The 24,815-nt window shown below is 45.4% G+C and overlaps 2 protein-coding genes, 1 non-coding gene and 1 pseudogene across 3 annotated transcripts in view; all 4 read right to left on the minus strand.

Moving 5' to 3' along the window:
* On the minus strand, positions 1-11,412 carry SIRPB2 (signal regulatory protein beta 2). Its single transcript, XM_010997978.3, has 5 exons — positions 11,202-11,412; positions 6,032-6,397; positions 4,590-4,931; positions 3,984-4,049; positions 1-3,036 (listed from the first exon to the last, which is right to left on the minus strand). Exons 1-5 carry the CDS (start codon positions 11,320-11,322, stop codon positions 2,939-2,941), a joined length of 993 nt encoding a protein of 330 aa, XP_010996280.2. The 5' UTR covers positions 11,323-11,412; the 3' UTR covers positions 1-2,938.
* Positions 851-923, minus strand: TRNAD-AUC (transfer RNA aspartic acid (anticodon AUC)). Its single transcript has one exon. It is a non-coding gene; the product is annotated as a tRNA-Asp (tRNA).
* Positions 11,413-20,307: 8,895 nt separating the features above from the next.
* Positions 20,308-21,576, minus strand: LOC116147484 (hsp70-binding protein 1-like; annotated as a pseudogene).
* A 497-nt stretch (positions 21,577-22,073) lies between these two features.
* The window catches only part of LOC105104313 (signal-regulatory protein beta-1), a 39,955-nt gene continuing 37,213 nt past the window's right edge, over positions 22,074-24,815 (minus strand). Inside the window, exons 10-11 of the mRNA XM_064475988.1 lie at positions 24,581-24,710; positions 22,074-22,362 (exon numbers count right to left, since the gene is read on the minus strand). Of these exons, the coding sequence (XP_064332058.1) occupies positions 24,632-24,710 (79 nt within the window). The 3' untranslated portion in view covers positions 22,074-22,362; positions 24,581-24,631. The remainder of the gene's footprint in view (positions 22,363-24,580; positions 24,711-24,815) is intronic.

Consider the following 24,815-nt stretch of genomic DNA (forward strand, 5'->3'; position numbering starts at 1 on the left):
TACATAAAACAGCAGAAGTTTATTCTCTCGTAGCTTTGGAGGCTAAAAGTCTACAATCAGTATCACTGGGCTGAAATTTAGGTGCTAGGGGGCCATCCTCCCTCGGGAGGCACTGAGGGAATCTGTTCCTTGCTTCTTCCAGATTCTTGCTGTCAGCATTCTTTAGCTTGTGGCCACATCACTCCCATCTCCGCCTTTGTGGTCACATTGCCTTCTCCTTCTCTTCTTAGTCAAATCAGGACACTTGTGTTTGCATTTAGGGTCCACCTGGATAATTCAGGACAACCTCCCCGCTTTAAGATCCTTAATCACATCTGCAAAGTCCTTTTTGCCGTATAAGGAAACACTCACAGGTTCCAGGGGTTAGGACTTGGATATCTTTTGTGGGGTCAAATTATTCAATTTATTATATCTACCCTTTTCTTTTGATGTCTGGTAATCCAATGATTTATTCAATTCTCAGTGCAGTGTAAACCCTGACAGTTGTTTCTTTTTCCTTTTTTGTAATGCGACTGTCTGATTTAAGCTTTGATTCCAGAAGTGTCCATTTCAAGGAGGCATCCCCTTCCGTGTGTTTATCTCCAATAAACACATTGCCAGCCTCACGTTAGATAAGGAGTCAGGCTCCTCCCCAAACTGAGGCTCCTTTGTTTTAGCGATCTTGGTTGATTTCAATAACCCATCATTTGAGCTACTTTTTTTTTTTCTCTTTCCGCACTTTATTTTTATTTTTCTAAACAGCTTTATTGAGATGTAATTCACAGTCATGTTTTTAAAAACTTTATTTATTATTTGCTTACTTGTATCTTCTCTTTTGGAGGGGAGGTAATTAGGCTTTTTTTTTTTTAAATGAAGGTACTGGGGATTGAACCCAGGACCCTGTGCATGATAAGCATGCACTCTACCACTGAGCTACACCCTTCCCCTCTCTTCCTGTACTTTAAATTCTTGCTTTTATGTTTTAAATTCACCAATAGTGAGCCCACCAAACCCAATAAAACAGAACCTCAGGCGCGCTTTCTCTTCCCTCTCTCTCCCTCCCTCCATTCCTCTCTCTCTCCCTAACTTTGACCTCGACCTCGACCACGTCAACCACCTCGCTGTGTGACATGCCCCCGCCTCACCTCCTCCAGGAGTGCTGTGTAATTTACAGGTCTTATAAGTAATAAACTATTTTTTCAGAGTTCCGTGATGGCTATCACTGAAGGGCATCTTGCAATCATAATAAGAACAACATGGGCTGGTCCACCCACAACACTGGTCATCAAGATACACTGAAACTGGCATAAAACATGAGACTAAATTAATGGCCCCTTAGGCTTAGTTTTGTTCAAGCTGTTTTCCTGTTTGTTATAACAAAAAAAATCCAGACTGCTCCACTTCCCCACATGGTAGGTGCTAATAAGTGTTTGCGTGGAAAGAGAAAAGGGAGTTCTCGTGCACCGACCATACACAGAGCACTCGGCACCTAGGAAGCCCTCAGTCAATGCTGAATTGAATCATTTCTTATACAATGCAGAGTCCACTTTATTTTCCCTAATGTTCTAAGAGGTGCAATGACTGATTTGTTACTAATGGCACACAGGGAGGGAGTAGGAGCATCAAGATTAGAAATCAGACGTGTCTGACTCCAGGGCATGCCTGCTTCACCTACACCAGAGCTTCTCAACCTCAGTACTACTGATACTTTGGGCCAGGTAACTTTTTGGTTGTGGGGTCTGCCCTGTGCATTATAGGATATTCAGCAGCATTTTGGACCTCCACCCACTAGATGGCAACAGTGCCCCCCCCAAGTTGTGACAACCAAAAATGTCTCTAGCCATTGTCATATATCCCCTGGGGAGAAAGATATCCTTTTCCTGAGAACTACTCCCCTTCATCATGCTGCCCTAGTGGAGGAGGTGGTACAAAGAGGTGCCATTTCTGCTCGGAACTGAACTCAGGTGTCCCATGGAACAAGGAAGAAGCTGCCTCTATGCCACGGAGGTGGACGTCACTGGTTATCTATTGATATTAACTCTCTGGTTCAGTGACAGATTTCAGCTGGGCACACTCTTGCCAGAATAAAGACTACATTTCCCAGCCTTCTTGCAGCTAGGTGTGACCATGTGACAACATTCCAGCCAATTACATATAATGCAGGCAAATTTCTAACTTTGCCCTTGGAAGAAAATGTCATGCTCCCCTGTACTGCCTCCTTCCCTGGTCTTTCTGCCTGGGATGTGGACCTGGTAGCAACAAGATCAAAGAATCCTGGGTCTCAATACCAGGGTTCCCCCTAATTGCCTGGCTTTCTTATGCTTGAAAATTACTACCGAAACCAACTTTCTCGAGTCACTGTTTGACCCACTGTTACTTAACAGTTTTGTTAAAGTTGTCAACTCTGTATTCTAACTATTACAGCCACCCAGGCCAGCCACAGCAGGGAAGAAAAGAAGGCAGGAAAAGAGGAGAGAAGGATGTGGATGGAGGGGCACAGGTGGTCTGGCTGGGCAAGCTCAGAGACGCTCAGGGAAACCTTTTGGGAAGGACTCCAAGTTGGATCTTGAAGAATGAGAAAATATGGAGCAGAGAGCAAGGGGGTGGGCACTCCAGAAGGGGCTGCAGCAGGGACAGGGGCCTTGAGAGAGACCTGGGCAAGGCCTTGAAGGACAAAGAGGGCTTGAACAGGCTGAGAAGAGAGAGGAAGGCACATCAGAGGGGAGCCCAGCACCCAATGGGGAATTACACCAAGTGAACTGAAATCAGGTGTAGTGATCCCGGAGTTCGTCACGTGGTCTGGGGGCATCTAGAGGTTGGAACTGGAGACAGAGAAGTGGCTGGGGAGCCCTGAGCCCTCTCTGACTCAGAGGATCCACTCTGGGGCTGACCCCTCATCCAACACCCCATGCTAAGATGAGCACAGCTCTGCTGGGCCTGAAGTTTTGACATCTTCTTGTCAAGGGCTCCTCCGGCGGGCAACCAGGACCAGCAGAAGTACAGCCAAGGTCACTGTCTTCAGCCCCAGGACCACAAGTGTGAGCATGGACAGGAGGCCTGGGGGACACAGGGGAAGGCTGAGGAAGGACCCCAGTTGAGTCCCTGACAGCCCAGAGCTCAGAGCCCCTATGGTGAAGTTGGACTCAGCTTCTGTATAAACTCTGGGGCCACACCCTTTCTACACTGAAAGAGATCAAAGACCACCCCTTTCCCTGTCCCGGGCTCAAAGAGGCTTTGCCCAATATCCTGCCTATACCTTTAATCACCTTGACTGCATCCCTGAGCTCTGATAATAATTAGAAAACTACTTTCATTATTGGCTGCTCAGCTCCTCTGTCCTAGGTCCTGAGCTAAGCACTTCCTAACTGCCTTCTATGAGCCTCAAACTCATCATGCAAGGTAGGACAGCAACTTGTATAGATGAGGAGAGAGACCCCGAGTAGGGAAGTGATTTGCTCAGGGCCATATGTATCAGAGCAGTGATGGGACCAGGTGGTCTGGCTCCCAAGAGTGGCAGGAACAGGGCTGAGCATCAGGGAGGCTAACCAGGTCACCTCTATTACAAGTTCCCCTCAGTTATTGAATGCCCTCGAGTGCACAGCACAGGACACCAGAGATTCAAGGAGGGAGACAACCTGTCCACAATCTCACAGCTGGCAAAGGGCTCGATCCACGGAGGCTGGCTACAAAGCCACATTCTTCAGCACAGTTATGCACAGCTTCACGGTGTATCCTTGCACTGAATCATGGGGAGCTCACTACCTCGCAGACAAGACTGCCCACTGAATAGTTAGCACTGTTAGAAAGTCTTTCCTTCCACTGAGCTTTAACATGGTTCTCTGGGTTCTGGTTCTACAGCTGAGATGGAGTCCTGGGAACTTTCTTGGTGGCAGATAGGCTCTGGAAGTCTGGGACTGCTTTCTTCCCATGGCCAAGCCATGTTTGGTACCCCCTACATGTGTAGGACTGGTTAACTCCAGTTAGTTGGAGGTAGATACACTCACCTGATGGAGACATCTTGACTACACGTTCACTGGTGAATTCTGACTCTTTGGGAGAGGTGCGCTTTGCTGCAAGGGAGAGAAGCAGTCTCACTTTCCCCTTTTCTTTCTATCCCTCCACTTCCTGAGCCCTTGTGTTAGAAACTGAGGTCACTGAGATGAATCTGCCAGTTTCTACCTGGGATGGGGACTAGAAGTCAAACCCTGTGACTATGAAGGACTAGTTAGATCTGATTGAGCATCTCTGGGGTAGGGACAATGTCTGCATCATGGCAGTATCTGCAGCATCTAGTACAGTGCAGAGCAGTCAACAGGCATGTAAGAGATGTTTGTTGAATCATTAACAGTATGTACAAAGTTCTGTGGAGCCCTGAATGGGGAGAAATTAACTCTGCCTGTGAGAAGGAGAAGGTTTCACAGAAGAGGGGCTATTTGTGCTGGGCCTTGAAGGAGTTCTTCACAGAAAAGAAGAGGGAGTCCAGGCAGGGGGAGACAGCCTATGTAAAGGGATTGAGGCTAAGAAGAGCTGGCTTGTTTGGGACATGGTAAAAAGTTCCTTGTGGACCACCTCCCCCTCTCCCCCAGCACCTCCTGGACCACCTGTCTCACCTTTCACTCTGAGCCTGGTGCCCTGTCCAGATTGGTATTGCCTGCTGGGTTGCCTCTGAAACTTTACACAATAATAAGTGCCTGCAGACTCAGTGGAGATGTCATGCAGAAGAATGCTGAAATCGCTGTTGGAGGCCTGGACCGCTGTCACATTGGGGGAGGAAATGCCTCTAAAGTTGTAAATGGCCTCCCGGCTCAGACCAGTGCCCCGAAACCACCTGATGGGTCCCGAGGGACCATCTCCAAGCACCGTACAGTTCAGGAAGACAGTGTCTCCAGTGGTTGCCAACACCAACTCCTGGGGTTGGATGATCCGGAGGTCTGGCTCTGGGTCTCCAGCTCCTGAAACCAAAGAGAGGACTTTGTTGCTCCTGCTCTTCCTCCCGAGTCCACTCATTTCCTCCCTCATAGCTTCCCTCCCTTTCCCTCTCCGATGTCTTCACTTAGCCACTCGCTCCTGCATTCGCTCATTGTTCACTAGCTGATTCCCTCAGTGAAGAAGTTCTCAGTACCTACTATGTGCTGATGCTAGGACTGGGGGAAAGGAAGCTCGGCAAGACACACAGATGTCCTGCCCCGAAGGAGTGCTCAGTCTGGTGGTGAAGATGGTCCAGAAAATCCCCCTGAAGTTGGAAACCCAGAGGACTGCTGGACCAAGAGAAGGCATCTGTCCCAGCTTGGAAGGAGCCAGAGAAGACTTCCTGAAATTCTTGCATTAAGTTAAAATGAACCCCCACCCTCACCGCCCGCCCCAACACATGCACACAGATACCCTCCACGTCAGCAGTTTACAGGGTGGTTTCACAAACGCCCATGCTTCTATTTCATCACCTGGATGATCTTTGAAGTGGGAATTATGTTGCCTATTTTACAGATTAAGCACTTGATGGATATAGAGCTGAAGTGACTGATTTAAGAACACACTTCCATTGAATGATAGACCCAGGATTTGGGTGCCCAAGTCACCAAAGGTGGACTCACAGATAGCATGACTGATTACTTGGGGAGTGTGGTAGATTCAGTGACCAGCCCCAGTTCCTGACTCCCCTCTGACAGTGTGGTACATCCATACTCCTGCCGTGGCCTCATGGTGGCAGGGTACACTTCCTTGTCTCTTGACTGTGACCTTAGCCATGTGACTTGCTTCAATGGATGGACTGTTAGCAGACATTATATGAGCAGAAGCTTGAAATGTGCTGTGGGGGTTGGGACTTGCCCTCTTGTGCTTCTGCCATCTCCATGAGAAATATGTACTCTGGCCAGTCTGGGCCCTGGAATGAGACGTGTAGAACAGAACCACCCCAGCTGCCTGCAAACGTGAATGAGGTATACTAGTTGCTGTGTGCCACTGAGATTTTGTGTGTACCGCATGACTGTGGATAAGGGTGGCTGATACTGGGAGGCAGAACAGAATGCAATGACCTGCAGGACCTGATACTCACCCTTCACAAGCACTGAGGTGCCCTCACCCAGCTTCCTTTCTGAGTGCTCACTCAAGCCATCAAACCTCACACAGTGGTAGGTTCCAGCATGCTCCCTGGTGACTTTGTGGATATAGATGGAATAGTCGCAGTTAAGTGGCTCCAGTGTCTTCTGGATTACAGGCATCACTCCGGGGAAGAGGCCATGTTTGAAGTTATAAATTTCCTGTTGGTCCTGATTGCTCACCTTGATCCATTTTATCATGTCGTCGGTGCAGGATCCGACTACTGTACACCTAAGCAGGAGGGTCTCACCTTCTGCCACTAGCATGGGGCCCTCGGGCTGCAGCACCTGCCACTCATCCCCGTTGCTCTGCTCAGAAGGTCCTGCAACAGAGGAAGAAAGGCCTCGTGCTGGGCGGGAGGGACTTGGAGCCCTAAGAGGCAAGCTTAAAATAAACCAGCTGTTAGCTGGCTGAGAACAGGTGCTCAGAACACTGGAAGAGTCCTGGTGGAAAGGGGAGTAAAAGAGGAGGTGAGGCAGCTGGCTGGGGAGAGAGAGAGCACAGAGCTATTGAACGGAGAACTTATGAGTAATAGGTGGCACTTGAGAGCTCACCATGTGCCAGGCACAGCAGGTCTTGTTTATTCCACCAACACTCTTTTGAGCTGGGCAGCATCATCCCCATCGCACAGCAGAAGATTTTGAGAGCCCAGGAAGGTTGGGTAACTTTCCCAGGATTACTGTCTATTGGGCTGAACTGTGCCTCCCTCCCAAATTCATAGATTGAAGTCCTAACCCCTGTTACCTCAGAATGTGATTGCATTGGAGATAAGGTCTTTAAATAAGTGATTAAGTTAAAATGAGGTCACCCAGGTAGGTCCTAACCCGATATAACTGGTGTCCCTATATGAAGAGGAGATTAGGGAATCACGTGAAAACATGGAGCGAGGACAGCCATCTGCAAGCCAACGAGAGAGCCTCAGAAGAAACCAACTGCCCACATCTTCATCTTGGACCTCAGGCCTCCAGAATTGTGAAAAATAAATTTCTGTTGTTTAAACCTGCAGCCTGTGGTACCTTGTCATGGCAGCCCTAGCAAACTAACACATCAGCCAAAAAGAAGGTGACAGAGCCTCAATCCAACCCCTTGCAGTCTGTTTCTGGAGTCACTGCTCTTAACCTTCAAATGTATCATGTAAAGTTTGTGTGCTGTGATGTTCGGTGTAGAGGCCCTTCCTGCCTCCTGTGGCTCCTTCAACATACTACAACACCTGTTGATGCGTTGTGAAGTGGGTCTGGTTTGGTGATAGGTTGACTGGTTGAGTTTGGCCTCAGACTGGGCTCAGAGAAAGAGGGCCGAGGCCTCCCGTGGAAGTTCTTCTACACCTGGGTTACGAACATCACCACAGGCACTCCATCCAAGAACTCTGTGAGGTCCTCCATTTTTGAGAGAAAACTAGTGCTTAGAGAGGTGAAGATACCTGAGGGAAACCGTCAGTAGATGTCATGACCAGGATTTGGACACAGATCAGGTGACAAAGTTCTGCTCACCACAGGCTCATCGGTTTTGTGCCCCGAGTTTCCCTTAATCTGTGCTCCCCTCAGTCCTTGGGAATAATTCGATCTCACTCCAAGACTTAAGTGTGCAGTATCTCATGGTGTTTCTCAGTTTCGAGTGAGGTGGAGGAGCAGAAAGATGAAGCAAACATTCCCTTCTAAGAGGATCAGGGGAAGGGCTGTGGAATTCTAAATTCTTTTCCTGCCCATTTTCAGCTAAGAATGCGTCATTAGCCACTAAGAACTGCCTCACATTTGTGACCAAGTTCACACCCCATGTTTAATCCTAGGGATTCTGTTTGTCCTTGGTGTCCTTACTTCCAAGAAGTTCAGCAACACTCACCCCCAAACACAATGATTTGAATCAGTCGGATCTTATTCTCTCGATACTTTCTGGTGGTCCTTTCCCTGGCCTCAGGCTGCTTCCTCACACGTATGCACTGAACTGTGCCCGCCGCTCAGGGCAGGGCTGGGAATACTGCCAGTTCCTGCCTGTCGGACAGGAAAACCTCATGACTGATGGGGCAATGGGTAGACTACAGAAGAGAGTATTCAACCCAGAGAGAAGTACTCTAGTCCCATCCAGCAAATCTGAAAAGCTAGGCTCCCAAATAATAAAATATAATACTGCTCTATTGTGAGGCTTATAACGCATGTATCAGCAAAGTTAATACAGCAATAGAATAAAGGCGGGGGGGTAGGGAAATATACCATCTTAAGGTTCTTACACTATATGTGAAATGGTACGATATTGCTTAAAGGTAGATGGTGATCAGTTAAAGAAATATATTATAAACCCTAAAGCAACCACTAAATTACAAAATAAAGAGTTGTAGCTAATAAGCTAATAAAGGAGGTAAAATAACCTTATAAAATATTAAAGTACTAAAAGAAGACAGAAAAAGAGGGGAAAAAAGAACAAAGAACCAGTAGGACAAACAGGAAGTTAACAGTAAACCTAATCATATCAAAATTACTTTAAATGTACATGGTCTAAATACTTTCAGTAAGTTAGAGATTGTCAGATTGGATAAAAAAGTAAGATCCAACTATACGTTGCCTGTAAGAAATCCACTTTAAATAGAAATGTGCAAATACGTTAAAAGGAGAATGATGGACAAATATATCATACTAACACTAATCAAAAGAAAGCTGGAGTGGCTATATTAATAAAAATTAAGAAATCTTGTTTGAAAGGAACTCAAAAGACACTTGTGAAAGAATGACAAGACAAGCCACAGGGTAGAAGCAAATCTCTGCAAGGCATACATCTGATAAAAAGGTTTGCAACCAGAATATATAAAGACTTCTCAACATTCAATAATAAGAAACACAATTTAAAAATGGGAGTTGAACAGACCTTCCTCAAAAAGGAGGCACATGAAAGATGTTCAACATTATTACACAGTAGAGAAATGCAAATTAAAAGCACAATGAGATATTACTACACACTTTCAGAACAACTGAAAATTGAAAAGACTGACCATACCAAGTGTTGGCAAGGATGCGGGGGAAACACCATCCCCATACACTGATGATGAAAACGTAAAATAGTGCAACCACTTTGGAAAACATTTTGGCAGTGTCTTAAAAAGTTCAATAATCACCTACCATATGATCTACTCATTTTATTCTTAGGTATTTTCCCAAGAGAAATGAAAGCATATGTCCACCCAAAGACTTTTACACAAATGTTCACAGACGCTTTATATGTAATAGCCCCAAACTGCAAGCAACCCAAATGTCTGACAGTAGGTGAGTGGTAAAACAAACTGTGATTTACCCCGACAGTAGATAGAAATGAAAAGATGTGACTATTGACATGTGCAACAACATGAATCAATCTCAGAATGATTATGATGAGTAAAAGGAGCTACGCAAAGAGGAATACATGATGTATGATGTTTGTTGTATAAAAGTCTAGAAAACACAAACTAATCTATAGTGGCAGGAAGCAGGTGAGCAGTTGCCTGGGGAGGAGGAGGAGGAGTGGAAAGGCTGAATCACCAGGAAATTTTTGGAAGTGTTAGATGTATTCATCACCTTGATTATCTGGGCGGTAAGTTCATAAATGTGAAACATGTCCAATGCCCACAAAAAGTGTCATCTGTACTCCTTAAATATGTACAGTTCATTGTATGTCAATTGCACCTCAGTAAAGCTGTTAACAAATTTATGAAGATGAAGCTTCTGTGTGTGATGAGAAAGGGAGAACTGATGGAGAAGAGGCACTGGGAAAAGGCGAGGGTTCAGGAAGTCCCATGATTCTTATCCCAGCTAGGGCAAGTCTGAGTAAGCGAAATGGCAGGGAGGAAACTGGAGCCTGGAATAAGGCTCCCTGTCCCTTCTCACTTTCCCCTTTTTGATTCTCCTTCCGTGCTGTCATTGGACTTTGGGAAATGCCCTGGGAGCTTTGTCTGTACCTTGTCCGTGGAACTGGACCAACCCTTTCCCACAGCTCTGGGATTCCTTCCCATACATTTTCCACCTGCCTACCCTGGTTTTCATGATCCCTGTCAAGGGGTTCCCTTTTGAAAGCCTGGTAGAAATCAACATTTTCCAAAAATATTTTGAATATATTTGATCCCAGTTCATTTTGATACATGATTTCCCAGCTTACTGCCTAACACATAGTGGACACTCAAAAGTATTTGTGAAATGAGAGACTAGGAATTATGATTCACACTTTATAATCAAGGAAACCAGCTTGGAGAAGAGAGGGGGTCCTCAAGTCACAGCCAGTGAGTGAGGGAGCATCCAGGTCTGACTCCACACCTGGGCCCCACAGGGGCTTCTCTTGGGGTGACCATCCTGGGGGCCCCAAGGTATGATGAACAGAATCTAGATTTCAGTAGGGTGTGGGGCAGAGACCCGGATGGGTAGGGGATGGAATGAGCCCACTAAGAGCTACACAGCTTGTCTGGTGGATCAGAGGGTTCTGGGCTCAGAGGCTGAGCTATACCCAGAAGCCCCAAAACTCAGGCTAACTCAGCCTTAGGCTGACTTAGGGGAGACATGAGTATGATAATAATTGCCGTCAGTTATTAAATCTTTACATTGTGCCAAGTATTTACAGGTATTATTTTGTTGAATCCTCCAGTTATGAGGTGGGTCCTAGAATTAGCCCCATTTTATACAGCCCTGTTGGCTTGTGGACGTATGATTTGTAGAGTTGCAAAAGGCCTCGTGCTTAGAAGGGACTCATGCTTGCCTTAATGCTCTACTGTTGCTGTCATAAAATTCTTAATAATTTTTGTACAAAGGACCTGTTTTCATTTTGCGCTGGGCTGGGCAAATTATGTAGCTGATCCTGGGCTGAAGCTCACCATTCTTATATTTAATACTCACAGCACCTCTAGAGAAAGGGCCTATGAGTGGCTCTCTATAGGAGAGCATCTGACATGGGCACACAAGTGGCAGAGCTGAAGCCCATCAGTGTAAGCCCTGAGCCTGGGATCCCTGTGCTGCCCCAAAAGTTCTCCTTCTCTGGACACTTGGTCTGTGCTCTGCTGGGATCAGGAAAGCTCTCATCTCCCTCCTCCCACTCCATCTTGGTGGGGTCAAGCCCCTGCTGGGGCCCTTTATAGGATGAGCCAGGGGTGGACCCTCTTCTGTCCCAGACCTACTCACCTGAGAGGACAAGGAGCAGTGCCAGCAGCCGGGAGCAGGGAGGTGAGTGAGCCAGGCAGGGAGGGGTGGGCATCAAAAGGGCCACAGGGCACCGCCTGTGGTCCCCTAGACTGTCTGCCATTCTACCCTCTGCTGGAGGCTGGACTCTGAAGTGGGGTCTTGGACAAGGCTTTTTCTGCTTCTCATGGCCAAGGCTACTTGGGGAAGTGTTTTCACTACAGCAAGACAAGATTGCTGGTGCAAGAGGAAGAAGATGGGTGGAGGGGTTTCCGGCTTTCGTGTCTGGGCAGTAGTTCCTGTAATCACTGTGCCAAAACCTTAATGCCCCTTTCCAGGCCCTGTCCTTGGCACCCTGGGAGGGAGATGAGCACGGCTGTCATAGTATGCCTGCAAGTCAGTCCAACTGTGGATCAAGAATTGAGCCTGCCTTTTCCTGGCTGTGTGACCTTTCAAAGGCACTTGTTGCCGCTGGTGGGAATGCAGTTTGGTGAAGCCACTATGGAACACAGTATGGAGATTCCTCAAAAGACTAGGAATAGACTTACCGTATGACCCAGGAATCCTGCTCCTGGGCATATATCCAGAAGGAACCCTACTTCAGGATGACACCTGCACCCCAATGTTCATAGCAGCACTATTTACAATAGCCAAGACATGGAGACAGCCTAAATGTCCATCAACAGATGACTGGATAAAGAAGAAGTGGTATATTTATACAATGGAGTACTATTCAGCCATAAAAACCGACAACATAACGCCATTTGCAGTAACATGGATGCTCCTGGAGAATGTCATTCTAAGTGAAGTAAGCCAGAAAGAGAAAGAAAAATACCACATGAGATCACTCATATGTGGAATCTAAAAACAAAACAAAACAAAAGAAAACATAAATACAAAACAGAAACATACTTATAGACATAGAATACAAACTTGTGATTGCCAAGGGGGCGGGGGTTGGGAAGGGACAGACTGGGATTTCAAAATGTAGAATAGATAAACAAGATTATACTGTATAGCACAGGAAAATATATACAAGATCTTGTGGTCGCTCACAGCGAAAAAAAATGTGACAATGAATATATGTATGTTCATGTATAACTGAAAAATTGTGCTCTACACTGGAATTTGACACAACATTGTAAAGTGACTATTACTCAATAAACAAATGTTAAAAAAAAAACAAAACGAAGTCACTTGTCATCTCTGAGCCTTTGTTACCTCATCTGTAAAATGATCTCTTCCTAAGAATGGTATTGCAGGAATTATTTGAGATATGTGCCGGAGGGCTCAGCACAATGTAAAGGCTAAATATAATAGCCATCCTTACTGATGATATGTAGGAAATAAAGGGGGTAACATTTACTTAAGAAAGAGGATTTATTAAAAAACAGGCCTCCTGGAGGCCTCCTTTTGGCAGTGCAGGGTGGGCACAGACCCCATTTCTAATTGTATAATCATGGGCAACTCCCTAAACCTCCTTTACCTGGGGTCCAAATGTAACACAATCAGATTGTGCAAAAATTTATGTTCGGGGCATCTTAATTTTCTGCAACTGATCTAAACTTCCTTGGTTAACACCCATCACACTGGCTGTTAGGAAGAAAAGGCTTGTTTGCCAATTAAAGCAATCCCAGGCCCTTCTAGGCTCTGACAGCCCCTTTAGCTGCACTGTCTGGGTTCAAATCTTGGCTTTACCCAGATCTGCCTGTGTGACCTTAGTGATCATGTAAGCACTTTGTGCCTCAGTTTCCTGCTCTGTAAAATAAAAATAGAAATATGGTTGCATGTATGGGGTGGAGTTAGGACGATATATACCGCCATCATTCTCTTTTAGGTTAACTGGATCTCTTCCAGGAAAAAAAAAAAAAAGCTCGAGCTTTCAGTGCTTCCCTCCTTCCTTCTTACTCCACAGGGTCCTGGGTGCAGAGGAAGCTGAAGTTTCTTCCTGGGGCGGGATGCTGGGACTTGGGTCTGAGCACTGTTGTAGTAGAGAATAACCTTTGTTTTGTTGGAGGTTTACAGGGACACCACGACCTAGCCCACGGGGATGGCTGCAAGAACAAAGAATGCCTGCAGCAAGAAAATTACAAAAATCAACCACACCCCCTCCCTTATTTTCCCTCTCCCTCCCTTATTTTTTGTATAAAAGGAGCCTGTATTCTGACTAGAGCAGGATGGTTCTCCAAGACATTAGCCTGCCATTCTCTCGGCCTGCCGGCTTTCCGAATAAAGTCGCTATTCCTTGCCCCAACACCGCATCTCCCGATTTATTGGCCTGTCGTGTGGCGAGCAGAATGAGTTTGGACTTGGCAACACTGTCTGGGGGTCTGGGTGTGAGTACCGTCTAGGAGGGTGGTCTGGCCCGCTTCCTGAGCACTTTGCACTGGGTCTGTTGAGGTGCGGCTGGTACTGTGTGGCCCTTTGGGACCTTGCATTGGCACCACTGCTAAATCCCATTGCTTCCTCTACTTGTTCTCCTGTTGAGGAGACCTGTGTATTACAGCCTCTTTGAACAGACCACAGGCCTAGAAAATTCCACCAGACCCTCAGGACCTCCATGTCATCCTCACAAGGAACTTTTGAATCAGACCCTCAACTATGTGAAGTCCTTTCTCAGCTATTTCTTTTTTTCTCCAGTTTTACTTAAAACTAATTTTATTTTACTAAGTAAGGCATTGTATTGCTGTGTAAGAAACCACCCCAAAAGTGTGATAGCTTGAAACAATAAAACCATTTATTTAGTTGGTGATTCTGTGGGTTGATACTTCTGTCTGGGCTTGGCTCCGTGGTTCCACACATCTCAGCCGATTTTTTTTCCTCATTGGTGATTATGATTGATTGATAACACCTTTATTGTGGTGGGGTTCCTGTACAGTAAACTACACATATTTCAGATGCACAATTTGATGAATTTTGGTGAGAATGTAAACTGGTGCAGTCACTATGAAGGACAGCATGGAGGTTCCTTAAAAAACTAAAAATAGGCTTACCATCTGATCCAGCAATCCCACTCCTGGGCATATAGCTGAAGAAAAATATAATTCAAAAAGACACATGGAACCAAATGTTCATAGCAGTCACTATTTATAATAGCCAAGATACGGAAACAACCCAAATGTCCATCATCAGCTGATTTTTGACTGGGATTGCCATGCACTTGAGATCAGTGTCAGGTTGGCTAGGTGGCTTTGCTACTGGGGTTGGCTGACTGTCACCTGGGCCACCTCAGTTCTCTTCCATGTGGTTGCTCACCCTCCAGGAGGCTAGTCCGGGCTTGTTCAGTTGAGGGGGCAGTTCTGAGAGGGAGCAGAAGTTACAAGGTACAGTGTTACTTCTTCCACATTGCTTTTTGGCCAAAGCATGTCACAAGACCAGAGCAGATTCAAGGGATGGAAAATAGACTTCACTTCTTGATAGGAGGAGCAGCAAAGTCAGATTGCAGAGGGTGTGCATGCAGGGAGGGGGTAAAAAATTGTGAATATTTTTGCAATTTACCACAGGCATCCATGTGATACAAGAAAATGGGGCACGAGAGGATGGCCACGTCCCAGGTCTTGGACGAGTCCCTGGGACTCACCCCATCAAGTAAGGCTCCTTGAGTTTGTGCAGGAAAGAATTCAAAAGCAAAACGTAGTACAGTAAAATTAGATTTATTCAGAGAGATACACACTCCATAGACTGAGTATAGGCCATCTCAGAAGGCCAGAGAGGCCACGAGACATGGGGGTGGGTGTTTAGCTTAAAGTAAAAGTAGGTACACACTCCATACACACTCAGAAGGGAGAGCAGCCATGAGGTGTGGGGTTGTTAGTTTTTATGTGCTCAGTAACTTCATATGTTAAAAAGTGGGAGGATTATTCCAACTACTTTGGGGAAGGGGCTGGGATTCCCGGGAATTGGGTACTGCCCACTTTTGGACCTTTTATGGTTAACCTTGGAAATATCATATGCCTGTGTGTGTGTCATTTACCATGCTAATATATTACAGTGAGCATACAATGAAGCTCAAGTTCTACTGAAGTCAAGTCTCTGGCCATCTGGGGGCTCAAGGTCTACTTAGAGTTGGATTTTCCACCAACTTGGTGCTCACTGCTGTGTCATTCCATTAATAGCTATGCCCTGCCCCCTTCTTTCCTGTCTCACGTGGGGTTCATAATGCACAGAATTCAAAGCCTCCTTCATAGGGCTCCCCAATATTACCTTCCCTAGGGTTAACCATACACATCAGTTTCTGGAGATAATTCAATTTCTTCACTATTTTTGATCTATTGCTCAGGTATCAGATTGACCATGGCCCATGGTGGCCTGTGGCACCCTTAGCAGCCAGGCCAAATCCCTCCTGCTCTTGGATCTTTAAACGTATTTGGAATTTGTATACACCATCCTCATCCCACTCCAGGGTTTTGACCCTAGAGTGTGGGGGTGTCAGGACCCTAGCATCCTGACTCCTGCCCTTCCTCCACTTCATTTCAAGTCATAGGGAAGGCGTCCCCTTCTTTCTTTCTGTAGGGACTTTCCTAAGCTCAGCCCTCTTCCGAGCAGATGGTCTTCTCTGTTCTAGCTGGAATCCTTCCAGCCCCCTCCTCGAGGCAACAAGTCTTAGGCTCCAGCTTTGACAAGGGACAATGCTGCACAGGGAAGAACTGGATTACTGTGAAGAGGAAAAATGCACAAGGAAATTAAAAAAAAAATTAAACCTGTCTCTTCACTGTAAAATGGATGCCATGGGATGAGCCAGTGCGGTGCTGGCTCTCGGTAATTGCTCAGTAGCTGGGAGCAGTGATTCTCCTCCTGGTTAGGGGACTTGGTATTCAGTTGCTGCAGGCATAGTGGTGTCTATTACTAGCTTGAGGACTTAGGTCTCAATCGTTCTCAGCAGGGTCACCTGAGGTAGACATAAAACACAAGTCTACCCTTACACTGGCTTTTTTTCTCCCTGCAAAAATGGAACTTCGTAAAACAACAGCTTCTTCATTGTATACCACAAAATGGCAAGCCCAGTAAGAAAGTCTAGGGAAAACATTCAACCTCAGCAGCAATTAAAAAAAATACCAATTTAAAAAATACCAACACTGGCGTTTTTGCAATCAACATTTATCTCCATTCCTTTCTCTGTTCTCCTCTTTATCAGAGGGGCTGACCCCTGGGGACGACATTTTCCAGAACTCCTTGTCAGGTTTGCTCCGGATTAGGTTCTATGCAAGAGGTGCTTGCAGTAGATATGGAAGGGGGAAGAGAAGGAGAGACATGATTGCTCCTCTAGAAATGGAGAGGGGAAGCTGCAAGGACATCAGAAGATGGCAAATGTGAGGTTTTGCAGTGCCCTCCGCCCTCTCTTCTGTAAATCACAGGCAGCTGTGACCACTGGTAGTGGGTTCCTGTGAATCTTGCAGCTTCTTGATTTTCCAAGAGCTAGCAGTGAACTAGGGAGCGGTGAGGCTGTGCAGTGCTTGTATGCAATAAACCCCCAGTTCCCATGAGAACAAAGCAGGAGTGCATGGCTTTTTTTGACCTGACTTTGAAGTCCTCTAGCATCATTTTAGCCATTCTCTCTATTTAGAAGAAGCATTTGAAACCTCTAGATCCTTGAACTTGACCCTCTGCTGTTTGCAACATGTCCTGTCCTGTGCTTTGTTTTGCCTTTCTTGTTCCCCTTTTGGTGTGTTATGTCAAATCCCATGACACGCTTTTTGGTGTTGTTTCAATTTTTGTTGAAGTATGACTTACAGAGTAGTGCACGTAAGTCCATGAATATGTAGCTTACTGAAATTTTAGACTTTTTATATCTCTCTACACCCATGTAATCACCACCCTAAGACATAGAAGCTTTTTTTCTTGTTCCTTTCTATTCAATCTCTGGCCCCATAGGCAACCACCAATCTGATTTCTATCACCATAAATTGGTTTTGCTGATTCTTCAATTTCACATAAATGGAGTCATACAGTGACTGGTGTCTGGCTTCTTTCACTTATCTTAAAGTTTTTGTGTGTGTGTGTTGGGGGGGGTTTCTTTGTTGTGGTTAAAAAACTCATAACATTAAATTTACCATCTTAACCCTTTTAAAATGTACAGATCAGCAGTGTTAAGTATATTTACATTGTTGTGCCACAGATACCAGAACTTTTTCATCTTGCAAAGCTGAAACTATACCCACTAAACACTAATTCCCCTTCTACTAACCCCCTTGTCTTTGGCAACTGCCTTTCCACTTTGTTTCTATGATTTGACTACTTTAGGTACTTAATATGAGTGGAATCATACAGTATCTGTCCTTTTGTGGCTGGCTTATTTTGCTTAGCATAATGTCCTCTAGGTTCATCTGAGTTGTAGCATGTGATGGAATTTACTTCTTTTTATGGCCGAATAATATTCCATTGTATGGACATACCACATTTTCTTTATCCATTCCTCTGTCAATGGACATTTGGGTTGCTTTCATCTCTTGGTGTTTGTGAATAATGCTGTGATGAACATGAGTGCAAATATCTCCTCAAGGTCCTGCTTTAAATTCTTTTGGATATATACCTAGAGGTGGGATTGCTGGATGATACAATAGTACTATTTTTAATTTTTTGAGAAACCTCCACACTAGTTTCCATTTTCCATTCCTACCCATAGGGCACAAGGGTTCTCATTTCTCCACATCCTTGTCAGCACTTGTTATTTCCTGTTCTTTTAATGGTGGCCATCCTAATGTGTGAGATGATACTTCACTGTGGTTTTAAATTTTAACTTAACTTTAAAATTGAGCTACAGTTGACATATATTACATTAGTTTCAGATGTATGACATAATTATTTGACATTTGTGTATATCACCAAAATCATCACCATGATAAATCTAGTTAACATCTGTTACCATACAGAGTTACAAAAATATTTTCTTGTGATGAGGACTTTTAAGATTTACTCTCTTTACAAGTTTCAAATACACAGTACAGTATTATTAACTATGGTCACCAGGCTGTACATTACATCCACATGACTTACTTATTTTATAACAAGAAGTTTGGGCATTTTGACCTCCTTCACCCATTTTGCCCCCTGCCTCCCAGCTTCTGGCAACTATCAATCTATTCTCTGTATCTATGAGCTTTTGTTTTTTTTTTTAGATTACACATTGTAACTGAGATCACACAGTATTTGTCCTTCACTGTCCAACTCATCTCATTCAGCAAAATACCCTCAAGGTCCACCCATATTGTCACAAATGGCAAGATTTCATCCTTTTTTATAGCTGAATAATATTCTGACACATATATACCATATCTTTTTTATCCATTCATCTGCTGATGGACACTTAGGTTGTTTCCATTATCTTAGCTTTTGTAAATAATGCTGCAGTAAATATGAAGTGCATATGACTTTTGATTTTAACAATATTAAGACTCTCAATCATGAGCATGGAATATCTTTTCACTTATTTATATTGACTTTGACTACTTTTAACAATGTGTTGTAGTTTCCACTGTATGAATCTTTCACCTCCTTGGTTATGTTTACACTTAAGCATTTTATTCTTTTTCTTGCTGTAGTAAATGGGATTATTTTCTTAATATCCTTTTTGGATTGGTCATTGTTAATTTATAGAAGTACAACTGATTATCATGTGTTGGTTTTGTATCCTGCAACTTTGCTGAACTCATTTGTTAGTTGTAAAGTGTGTGTGTTTGTTTGTGTGTGTGTGTGTGTGTGTGTGTGTGTGTGTATGTAGTCTTTAGGGCTTTCTGCATATGATTTCATCTGAAAAGAGAGATAACTTTACTTCTCTCCAATTTGGATGCCTTTTATTTCTGTTTCTTGTCTAACCGGTCTCGCAGTAGTATGTTGAATAGTACTGGCGAAAGTTGTTATCCTTGTTTCTGATCTTAGAGGAACAGATTTCAGTCTTTCACCATTGAGTATGATGTTAGCGGTCAGCTTTTCATGTACAGCTTTCATCATGTTGAGGTAGTCTCCCTCTATTCCTTCTAGTTTGCTGAGTGTGTTTACCATAAAAAGGTGCTGAGTGTTGTAAGATGATTTTTCTGCCTCAATTGAGATGATCATGTGGGTTTTGTCCTTCATTTTGTCATTGTTATTTGTGTATTACATTGATTAGTTTTCCTATGTTGAATCATTCTTGCATTTCATGTATAAATCCTACTTGGTCATGGTGTATAGTCCTTTTAATGTGGTGTTGAATTTTATTTGCTAGAATTTGCTGAGGATTTTCACATCAATATTCATCAGGGATATTGGTTTGTAGTTTCTTTTTAATAATAGAGGAGTATTGGAATTTGTAAGGAATAAGGGTCATTGTTGTAACTATATCACTTTCTATTATAGATTTATTGAGATATAATTAAACTAACATAAAATTCAGCCATATAAAGTGTACAATTCAATGGTTTTGAGTATATTCAGAGTTGAGATACATCAGCCTTGAGTGTATAGACTTCTGACATGTAGTTATAAAGTGTGCCTGTTGGTGTCACTGAAGAGCTCTCACTGAGGCAGAGTTTTCACTGATGCCTTCATCTCAGTGTGGATTGTTTTATTTTGACAAAATTAGGCAGCAGATAAATGTAATGCATCTGTCTCAAGGGAGACTGTTTTACAGAAATAGAGGATAAATGCACCTTTGAGTTTCAGAAGCTGTTATCCAGATGAAAGATGCAAAAGTTTGGAAAAATAACAGGCTCTGGTAGAGGCAGCCACTCCCTGCTCACCTTCCCCCACACTCCAGTTACCTCCTGAGACTAAACGACATTGTACGACTTGTGGCAGAGAGGAGAGGAACTGGAGGGAAACAGCCCTGGGTGGGGGGGATCTGAGAAGGGTCCTACAACTTGCTTCTCAGACCCCAGGTCCAGTTTGGATACGAGAGGGATGGGAGAATCAGGAGAACATGTGCTTTCCTTCCTGGTGACATGGTTTGTAGAATTCCTGCCTCCAGCCTGGCCTGGCAACAGAAGGGCAGCACTGGGTGTGTGCTCTGCCTGCGAGAATGGATCTGAGACCGCCTTGCAGAGATTCCTGGGGTCCCATTAGTAGCCAGATTTTCCACTGTGCTTTTTTTTTTTTTTACGTTTAAATATTTTTAATTATGATATAATTCCACAGTCTGTACAATTTATCTTTTTAAAGCATATGATTCAGAGAAAGACAAATACTGTTATCACTTATATGCGGAATCTAAAAAACACAACTATTGAATACAACAAAAAAGGAAACAGAGTCACATACGTAGGGGCTACCAGAGGGTAGAGGGAATGGGGGAGGAACAAGATAGGGGTGCGTTTTAAGAGGTACAAAAAACAAAAGATAAAGGTCATTGTAGTTCCTGTTGCTCCTGCCTGGCATCCTGGATTGCACTCTTTGGGAGAAGCCACCTGCCATGTTGCCAGGACACTCATGCAACCTCGTCGAGAGCTGTCCCCCTCCCCACGACAAAGAGCAATTGGGTCCCAGATGTCAACAGCGCCGAGGCCGAGAAGCCCTGTCAGGCCTAAAGTACTCGAGCTGAGCCTCGTCCTGTGTGGTTAGGATCTGGCTCTCTGACCGATGGGGTCTGTGCGAAGCTCACAGTTCTGTCCCCAGCACCCAGAAGGGTCCCAACAAGTAATGGGAAGAAATGAATCAACGAGGCCCCTCTCCCTCTGCCTCCAAGCAGATCCATCGGCTGGTGCCGGCCCTTGGGGACCCGAGCCCCAGCCCAGCAGCCCACAGGACACTCACAGTAGATGATGAAGAGGGCCTCGACACGCGCGGAGTCACAGGCGTCTGGATCCAGCAGGCGCAGCAGCGCGCCGAGGCCCGGCACCTGCTCTGGGATGGCGCCCACGTTCCGGATGCACGTGCGGCCGAGCTGCGCCTGCGTCCCGCGCCCCGCAGGCCCCGCCTCCAGGTACCCGCGCACCAGGACGTGCATGCCTGACAGGCAGAAGTCTGTGGCCTTGTGCAGCTGCTCGCACAGGTCGGCCAGCAGCTTGAGGGCCCCCTCGCGCTCCTGCTGGTCAGCGGCCAGCTCAGCGCCGCCAGCCGAGGGGACATAGGCTGGGACAGCACTCGGAGGCAGCTCTTCATCTGCTCCACCTCCTCCCTCTGGCCCGGAGGGCGGCCCACACGGCCTCCCGCAGCCGCTGGCACCTCTCCTAACTCATGGGTTCTGGAGCGGGGTGTGGCACTGCAGAGCCCGCCTTGATGGCCCTCTGCGGCAGGCCTTGGAGGTGTCGTGGGGGCGGGGCGTTGCCCAAGCCCCCTGCGGAGGAGCCGCTGCCCCGGAAGAGCAACGCTGGGAGCCTGAGGGCAGCACCAGGGGAGGGCGACAGCCTCCGGAGCCTTGTTCCGCCACGGGCTGTTTGCGAAGAAGGTAAGAATGTGTTGGGGTAAGGGGTGGTCACGCTAAGGTAGCGCTGCGTCCTGACTGGTGGACTCCTGGGGGTCTGCTCTTTGGGCCTCGCGTCGCCATTGCTGCTAAAGGCTGAGTCTCCCGCACCTAACTGTGCTGGGCGCCGCCATATTGACCGTCCACTGCGCTCGAGAGGATTGTGAGCAGAGCTGCAATCGCGGGGCTATCGGGAAGCTGTGAGACCAGGAAGACGTTAATGCTAGGGGCACCTGTGAGGATCTGTATGTAGTCAAGGGCAGCACAGGGTAATGGACATCTTAGCAAAGTCCTGCATGGACCAGTATCACAAAGGCAACTTAACATGGCAGGGAATGGAGAGGATGGCGGGGTGAGGGGGTGGTTAGGGGGTGAGGGAAGATGCAGATTTGATGGAGGAGATCCTGATTTGACCAAGAGTAAGTCCATGGAAAAGGATCTTAAAATAGAAATTATGTTAAATCATGGAAAAAATTTTTAAAAAATTTTTGCACACATTGGAATGGTAGCTTGGAGTTGCTTTATTTGACCTTCGTCTTGTCGCCTAATGTCTCCAAAACACATTCTGGTTTGGAGAGGAGAAATTGGACTAGATGGTATCAAGAAGTTTACCAGCTCAGATTGACCATGATGCTAAAGTCTCTGATTCTCTCAGCTGTTCCATTGCCCACTTGTGAATGTTCTCCTTACATGTCACTCTGTTAGCAGTCCTTCCCACAGTGTCCAGTGAGACTGCTGAGTATCACCAGTGTAGCCCAGTGTGACAGGGGACAAGGAGGACATTCTCAATCCCTGCAGAGGTCACATGACAATGCAGAAGGAAAATATATGTACCATCATGTCATCATGACAAATGGAAACATTTTGTCTCTCTGCTTCCCCCTCCAACCCACACATACATAAGCACCCCTTTTGTACAGGAGCCTGGAGACGCATTGTATCCAAGGGCTTTGGGGGAAGGAAGAAGGATGGAAAAGGAAAATGATTATTTTAGCTCTGCTGCTTGGCTGCCCTGGCAACCAGTTTTACAGACCTAATGACTAAAAATATCTCTCCAGCTCTGACCCCTCTCTTGAGCTAGAAACATATATGCCCATCTGCCTACTCAACATCTGCACTAGGACGATGAACAAACGTTATGTTTAACATGTTCAACACTGAACCCGTAGTTCCCATCACCAACCTATTCTTCCTCCTGTCTTCTCCATCTCATCCATTGCTCAATCTTGCCAGGAAGCCACCCCCGACTCCTCCCTGTCCATTGCCTTTCACATTCAGTTCCCAAACATTTCTGGTCATTTGTCTTTAAATACACCTCACATTAGTCAATTTCTCTCCAACTCTGCTGGCACTGCCATAGCTCAAGTCACCTTCACTGCTCCCTGGTTAGGTGCGGTAACCACACATCTGATTTCTGACTCCTTGTTTCTCTCTAATCTATTTAGGGCACAGGTGTCGTGGTGATTTCCAGAATTCTAAATCAGATCTTGCAGTTTACTCTGTCAATTAAAACTCTAATGTCTTTCCGTTCTTCTTTGAATAAAATCCACATTCCCTACCATGGCAGATAGCTGTGTGTGACTGGCTCCTGCCTGTTTCTTCAGCATTGTTCCATATCCCATTACTGTCAGATTCGTGCTCCACTGGCCCCCTTCCTCTTTGAACACTCCATGTTCCCTGTACCTCAGGGCTTGGCACTGTGGGCTCCCAATAACAAGAGAGTATTTCCCCCAGGCTATTGCAAATTTTAGATAAGCCTTTTTGAGATTCCTTTCTCAGAAAGGCTTTCTCTACCATTCTTTCTAGGTATCAGACACTTAATTCCCGACCCCTGTGGAGAGCTCTATCATTGAAATGCCCATTCTGTGCACCCTTTTATTTTCTTCAGATCTCTCATCACCTTCTTGTTTATTTCTTCCTAAGTTTCCCCTCCTTCATTCCCTCCCCATTCTTCCCTCTCTTCTTTCTTTTCTGTCTGTCCTCATCACACTGTAAACTCCTCAAGGGTGGGGACCATCAGTACCAGTGTTTCCCTTGTGTCTATTACAGTGCTTGTTGCATAGCATAAGCTCAGTAATATTTGTGGAATAAATGAAGGCACAACCTCCTTTGAGATGAGCAATTATTTGTAAAGCCAGCACCCAGCCTGGAATCTAGAACCCTGACATTAATTTAAAACTGTACGTATCCACCTTTTCCATTCATCTGCCTTTTTCCACTTCAGACAACTCCTATTTAAAATCTTGTATATATTGTTCCTTTTTAAAAAAATATGGTTTTATCATATATCATGTTTTATAAAATCTTTGGAGGCTTACGTACCTAATTTTTTTTTTTTTTTTGCTAAGGCTAGTCCATATTATCTGTATAGCTGTTGATTTATTTATTTTTATTGCTGTAGAACGTTTCATTCTGTAATTGTACTTAACTACTTGTTCATCATCTTGTAGATGAGCATTGGGACTGTTTTCAGGTTTTGGTAATTTTAAACTATGCTAGCATGTATATATTTGTACATATCTCCTGGTGTCCATGTACAAGAGTTTCTTTGGGGGAACAACCAAGGTGTGGAGATGCCTGGTTATGGGGCATGTGAATGTTCAACTTAAAAATTTCCAGACTGTTATCCAAAGCATCTGTGCCAATTTATGTGGCCATCAGCAATGTAAGAGAAGGTGAATTGCCATTTCAGTGTGGTCTTACTTTGGCCTTTTCTGATCACTAATGGGATTGTGTGTCTCTTTATATGTTTACTGGCCATAAGTATTTCCTTTAATATCATTCTAATGAAGGGGTTTTAAAGGTTTCATGCTAGTTTGGGGGCCCACAAGGGGCTTTCCTTGAGGGGCTGGAAGACGCCTTCAGGATCGCACATATGTTTCTTCCTGGTAGAAGCCTATCCTGCCTCTGCTGGATTTCTTGCTTAGGTCAGGTGTCCACAGAAGCCTCACTCCTAGGTAGGACATGAGAGGCCACCTCTCACTACTGACTTTCTGGTCCAGGCTCTCACCTCCTCTGGGGCTGCAGGAGACAGGGAGGGGCAGCCAGTGCTGGACAGGTCTCAGAAGGCTGGTGCGGCAGGAAAAGATGGGGTAGAGGCTATGGACATCATGGGAAGTGGTCCTCCTGGATCAGTTCTCCTGAATAAGACAGGAGGAGACAAGGGTCCTATGTCACTGAGGGGGGCCTCACAGTGCCTTGGCCTACAGAGGAAGCAGGGAGCTGGGGCAAAGCCTTTGTTCTTC

Source organism: Camelus dromedarius, chromosome 18 (assembly GCF_036321535.1).
Source record: "Camelus dromedarius isolate mCamDro1 chromosome 18, mCamDro1.pat, whole genome shotgun sequence".
NCBI classification, from domain to species: domain Eukaryota; kingdom Metazoa; phylum Chordata; class Mammalia; order Artiodactyla; family Camelidae; genus Camelus; species Camelus dromedarius.

Bases quoted from the DNA above. Each gene is read 5' to 3' on its own strand.
- SIRPB2 (XM_010997978.3), bottom strand. From the start codon at position 11,322: ATGGCAGACAGTCTAGGGGACCACAGGCGGTGCCCTGTGGCCCTTTTG. The intron at 6,398-11,201 runs GTGAGTAGGTCT...CCTCTGTTGCAG, and splicing joins ACTGCTCCTTGTCCTCTCAG to GACCTTCTGAGCAGAGCAAC. The intron at 4,932-6,031 runs GTGAGTATCAGG...CTTTGGTTTCAG, and splicing joins CACCTCAGTGCTTGTGAAGG to GAGCTGGAGACCCAGAGCCA.